The sequence below is a fragment of the Poromitra crassiceps genome, assembly GCF_964638095.1.
Source record: "Poromitra crassiceps genome assembly, contig: HAP1_SCAFFOLD_377, whole genome shotgun sequence".
Taxonomy (NCBI): Eukaryota; Metazoa; Chordata; class Actinopteri; order Beryciformes; family Melamphaidae; genus Poromitra; species Poromitra crassiceps.
The window spans coordinates 151,399-157,845 of NW_028152027.1; the positions used below are offsets into that span (position 1 = coordinate 151,399).

The window sequence follows — 6,447 nt, forward strand, 5'->3', positions numbered from 1 at the left end:
TCTGAAAAACTATCATGAACACACTCAGTGGTCGCAGGCGCGTATCATGTTACAGTGATGTTTTCCAAGTCATCCTGCTGTCACATCCTTACTCAGTCCCTCCTTCAGGACTAACCTCTTTTTTATATATATATATATCACGCTAGAAATGAGCATGCGATATTCCTACAAAAAAAAGTTTGTTATTATTGTTATTAGAAAAGTAAACAGCAATTAAATTGAATTCAAATTAAAAGTTATGACTGATCATTTTCTCTGATCTCTTGATGCAGTTTTGATTTATACAAATGTATTGATTTGTATTCTTTATATTGTATTTCCTAAATGTGTTTGTAAATGTAAACTGTAAAGTGTGTTTGAGTGCTGTGAGTTGGGTTATCAAAATAACACATGTGGGCTGGTCGTATCACATGGTTGTCGTGTTAAAGCAATGGGCCTTTTTCACAACAGCCATTTTGTGTCTAAAATGCAGGGTAAAGTTAACACAGGTGCAACCAAAACATTAAAGATCCCAGCACAGGAACACCTAAATGGATTGGAAGTTGCAAACCCTCATGTTTTGGTTGCATCTGTGTTTACTCTGCCTTTTAGACAAAAAACATGGCTGCTGTGAAAAGGGTATTACATGAGGCCAAATCAGGAGTCACAGCACGGAATGGATAAAGTGCTCCTCTGGCGCCCTCTAATGTCCACCTGTATGACTTGAGTTTCATTTCCGAGAAAACAATAGTTGACTCGTTTCATTTCAGCTCCACAGTCTATATAGCCTAAAGTAACCTTGCTTGCAAGATGGATCCTCGCAAGATCAAAAGAGATTCTCTAGACGTAATCCAGTCGGACTCGTTTAGTGAAACCTAATGTGAAGCTAACCCGTCCATCTGGCAGCGTCAGGTTACATATAAAGCCCTAGCCTTCAGAAACGGCTCATTCAGTTCAAACTTCAAACCAACTGTCGTCATGGATTTTGGTGCTGGTGCGTATTTGACATTTAATATGTAGCCTATAGGCATAGCTAGCAGGTGTCTTAATGTTCATAATGCTTGATATTTGTCATCACAGCTTGTGTTTGATGGGCCAGCTGAACATGTGTTTTGTGTTTTTTTGTGTTTTTTTCCCCCTGATTTTTTATCCCATTTTTATCCCCCATTAGTGCTCATTTTGGTTTCAATCCTGGTTGCTGGTTGGTCTGCCGATCTTCGGAGAGCCGAGACTGGCTCCAAGCTTCCTCCGATACATGGGCAGTCACAAGGCCGCTCCTCTTGTGGTTTAGACGTCGCCGGCACTGCAGGTGCAGGTAAAGTCATGGAAAGTCATCCAGGAATCAGTTGATAATATACTGATATTAAGTGTTTAAAGGGACAGCTCACCCTAAAATCCTAAATACATATTTCCCCCCTCACCTGTAGTGCTATTATCCATCTAGATTGTTTTGTGTTAGTTGTATATTATACATACCGTTAATCTTCCTATTATAGTGGCTATTCCGTTCTTAATTATAGCCACTGCCCCAGCAATAGAAGAGTTGTTTTTAACGCACCGTGCTTGTAGATCCAGGCACCATGATGCAGATGGTGAAATAAACTCAAAATATCCTACCAAAACGTTGTAGGCCAGCAGGATAATGTCAAGTGCATAATGTGTGTAAAAGAGAGAAAATATATGATAGAGATGATATAAGATGATACTATGATGAGATGGTTAAACCTGTTTGCTCTCATCTAAAGCCAGGATTCCATTGCCCCAGCAAACTTCCCTTTGTTAGCTGACGCCACACCCCAGTTACTATGGCTGTGGCCAAGCTGCCAATCAAAATCAATGAACTAGAACTAGAACAAAAACATGGGAAGTGTTGAAATTATAATTAGTATTCTTTAAATAAAACATAAATGCTGTTTTGGCTCCTACACCTAGTAACCCTATAATATTCCTATAGCAATCCAATAATATTCCTATAGCACTACATTAATCCTAGATGTTCATTCATTCGTTTCTTAAAATCTATTAAGTTACAGTAGCATGTCAGTCACAATGCAATTTTTCTTCATCAGTCTTCCCACTCCAGTAACCTCAGATCAATAAAATCAATCACAGTCAGTGTCAAGTCCTCCTGTTTTGGCAACAGTCTGAAATTATTTGCAGCGACTGACTATTAAATCTTGAAGTGCTATGAAGCTACAACCTTATCTGACCAATTTTACATGATGACCCAATGTACCTTACTTCACCCATCTGCCATGTTGCTCTTCCCCCTCTCCAGTAGTGGCAGTGGCCCTGGCCCCTGCTGCCCTGGGGGCCATAGTTTTCCCCTCAGCTGGAATAACAGCAGGTTCCATCGCTTCCTGGATGATGTCAGCTGCTGCGAGTGCCAGCGGAGAAGGAGTGGTAGCAGAAGATGTGGTGGCTGTTTTGCAATCAGCAGGTAAGAGCAATGGCTGAAAATGTTCAACGTATTTGATCCAGTTCTGTCAGTTATCATAGTGGTGAGACGATGAAACCAATAGAATGATAATTAAAGGGACAATAAGTAGCCTACTCCATGATCTGACTGGGTTTGGCTTCAAGTTTCTGTTCCAAAACAGACGACGGGCTGGAGAGATGAGTTTTGAAAACCATCAAACTCAGCACCTGGCGAAGCAATCATTGAGACATTGGCATTTATTACATTACAATCATCGCCAGGCACATAATGGTCATAGGCTTAAATAAATCTTACTTATTGCATCTTGAATTTACAGGTTTATTCAAGATGACTGGTGGAATGAACTCCCAACCAGGATGTGATGTTAGCACTGTTGAAGATCCTAATCTCTGTTATGTTATGGGTAATCTCACTGTAGGTGCGGCGGGTCTGTCAACAGCTGCCACGGCAGGTGGTGGAAGGAAGTCCCAACCAGGATGTGAATGTGATGAGCAGTCACAAGGCCGCTTCTCTTGGGGTTTAGTCGCCACCGGCACTGCAGGTGCAGGTAAAGTCATGGAAAGTCATCCAGGAATCAGTTGATAATATACTGATATTAAGTGTTTAAAGGGACAGCTCACCCTAAAATCCTAAATACATATTTCCCCCCTCACCTGTAGTGCTATTATCCATCTAGATTGTTTTGTGTTAGTTGTATATTATACATACCGTTAATATTCCTATTATAGTGGCTATTCCGTTCTTAATTATAGCCACTGCCCAGGGCTGGACTGGGACCAAAAAAGCTACCTGCCATGTGTCAGACAGGCCCACAATTTCGAATCGGCCCAATTTTTCGAGCTCGCATAGGTTGGGGATTTACTTATAAAGCCACATGTTATGACCCGGTCTAGGGGTTTTAGGTGTAATCATGGGTCGCGGAACCGCCCGGGCCACACGGGCCCGGGCCTGGGTACATTTCAGTTCCCAATTTTTTTTTTTTTTTTTCAAATACATAATACATACTTTTTCACCAACCTGACCGGCCCACTAGCGAGCGGCCCACCGGCCATTGCACCGGTAGAATTACATTGCAGTCCAGCCCTGCCACTGCCCCAGCAATAGAAGAGTTGTTTTTAATGCACCTTGCTTGTAGATCCAGGCACCATGATGCAGATGCTGAAATAAACTCAAAAATATCCTACCAAAACGTTGTAGGCCAGCATGATAATGTCAAGTGCATAATGTGTGTAAAAGAGAGAAAATATATGATAGAGATGATATAAGATGATACTATGATGAGATGGTTAAACCTGTTTGCTCTCATCTAAAGCCAGGATTCCATTGCCCCAGCAAACTTCCCTTTGTTAGCTGACGCCACACCCCAGTTACTATGGGTATGGCCAAGCTGCCAATCAAAATCAATGAACTAGAACTAGAACAAAAACATGGGAAGTGTTGAAATTATAATTAGTATTGTTTAAATAAAACATAAATGCTGTTTTGGCTCCTACACCTAGTAACCCTATAATATTCCTATAGCAATCCTATAATATTCCTATAGCACTACATTAATCCTAGATGTTCATTCATTCGTTTCTTAAAATCTATTAAGTTACAGTAGCATGTCTGTCACAATGCAATTTTTCTTCATCAGTCTTCCCACTCCAGTAACCTCAGATCAATAAAATCAATCACTTAAGAAATTCTCTGAGGTCTGGGATCCGTTTCTGGCCTATTTGGACGAGGTTAGAGGTGACTGATGACTTGCCTGGTTGACTTTTAATGGACCCCTTACGCGGGATCCCACGAGCATTTCCTGCAAGTACACTGACACTTCACGTGGCTGGTATCACCATGTATGTTGATATGTTGATATATGTATGTTTTTGTTTTTGTCTTTGTTTGAGCCTGTTGTTTTGTTTTGTCCTGAAAATTGTAAAATAAAATATTTTTATTATTTAATAATAAATAAATAAATCACAGTCAGTGTCAAGTCCTCCTGTTTTGGCAACAGTTTGAAATTATTTGCAGCGACTGACTATTAAATCTTGAAGTGCTATGAAGCTACAACCTTATATGGTCAATTTTACATGCCATGTTGCTCTTCCCCCTCTCCAGTAGTGGCAGTGGCCCTGGCCCCTGTTGCCCTGGGGGCCATAGGTTTCACCTCAGCTGGAATAGCAGCAGGTTCCATCGCTTCCGGAATGATGTCAGCTGCTGCGAGTGCCGGCGGAGGAGGAGTGGTAGCAGGAAGTGTGGTGGCTGTTTTGCAAGCAGCAGGTAAGAGCAATTGCTGAAAATGTTCAACATATTTGATCCAGTTCTGTCAGTTATCATAGTGGTGAGACGATGAAACCAATAGAATGATAATGAAACCAATAGAATGATAATTAAAGGGACAATAAGTAGCCTACTCCATGATCTGACTGGGTTTGGCTTCAAGTTTCTGTTCCAAAACAGACGACGGGCTGGAGAGATGAGTTTTGAAAACCATCAAACTCAGCACCTGGCGAAGCAATCATTGAGACATTGGCATGTATTACATTACAATCAGCCCCAAGCACATAATGGTCATAGGCTTAAATAAATCTGACTTATTGCATCTTTAATTTACAAGTTTATTCAAGATGACTGTTTTGAAAGGATGAAAGAATGAAAGGTTTTCTAATGTCTGGTACATTTGGCACTGAGTGAGCTATGGCATTTCTGAGAGAGGTCTAAACCTCATTCTCATTTTTATTTCTCTTTTTATTCCTATTTTTTTTTTTTTTTTTTTTTTTTTTTTTTCACTAATCTGAGTTATCATTGCATTGTAATGTTTGTTCAATGTTAATTGAGTAACTTGTATTATTATGTTTTTCTCTTGAGGTGAGATCTTTATATAAACCCGTAGTGGGTTTCTATCTCAGCTGCACATGTTTTTTTCTCCAATGTTGTAAACATTTTTTATTTTGTTTCTGTTTTCCTTGAATGTGCAAATAAACATAAACAAAGACTGGTGGAAGGAAGTCTCAACCAGGATGTGATGTTAGCACTGTTGACTTATCTCTGTTATGTTATGGGTAATCTCACTGTAGGTGTGGTGGGTCTGTCAACAACTGCCACGGTAGCTGTGGCCGGCGTTGGAGCTGCTGTTGGAGCTGCTGGAGCTGCGGTGGCTGAGGCTGTTTAACCCACGAACGAGTGACATTTAATTTACAATTGATGTTCGTTCAGTTACTAAAACACATGTCAGGAAGTTTAAAAGTGTCCTTGTGTAATAAATCTGAGTAACCTGAGTTGAATTTAGTTTTTATTTCTTTGCCAAACATTCAGCCTAAAATTTCCTTTCAATAACCCATTTTGACGACACATTATTATATCGTTTTGACACCATGTAACTAAAGGTTACAAAGCTGAGGGCAATTAAAACATAAATGTTATTTTCTTGCAAGGTGGAACAGTTCTTAAATTTTGTGAAATTTGAAGAAAATCTAATTAAAATGCATTTGAAAAGCTGTTTCTTGCTTAGCCTACATTATTATTCATCATTTGTTCACAGTAGACAAATCCAGTGAGAACCCAGATTATTTGATATCAAATAGCATATAATGCCCTATGTGTCACACTGTCTGCAATGCTCGTGTTTCTCAAAATGTTACACTTCAGTTTCAGATCGACTTACAAAAAGTTAATTCTAATGTAGGATGAATTTCCACCAAATGTACAGATAATATAGTTTCCAGAGGTTGTTTTCCCACCTCAAAACACGAGTTCAGTACAGTTGATAGCTGTTGATCTGTTTGCCCCTATGCCAAGTCTGTATAATTGCACCCCTGGTTTATAGCACCTGTGCTGTACACTATATAAATAGACTAAATAATGAGCTCTTGAAATTAGTTATGGTTTTGGGAAGCCATTTTTCATCATTTATTTGAACAAGGTTCAGTTTTTTAGGTGGGAATGCAGTTCAATATAAGATGTGAGGTATCCCTTTAAATTAGCTCGGAGAAGCAATTCTTTCAACTCAAAATATAGCCTATGCGTGGACAAGAAGGTGTGTGAGT

General features: G+C 39.7%; 1 protein-coding gene across 1 annotated transcript; it reads left to right on the forward strand.

Moving 5' to 3' along the window:
• Positions 1 to 796: 796 nt before the first annotated feature.
• Positions 797 to 5,900, forward strand: LOC310771146 (uncharacterized protein). The gene is made up of 6 exons (XM_083663811.1): positions 797 to 973; positions 1,151 to 1,294; positions 2,258 to 2,419; positions 2,838 to 2,966; positions 4,520 to 4,681; positions 5,479 to 5,900. The coding sequence occupies exons 1-6, from the start codon at positions 958 to 960 to the stop codon at positions 5,571 to 5,573; spliced, it is 708 nt and encodes a 235-aa protein (XP_083519937.1). The 5' UTR covers positions 797 to 957; the 3' UTR covers positions 5,574 to 5,900.
• The last annotated feature ends 547 nt before the right edge of the window (positions 5,901 to 6,447 follow it).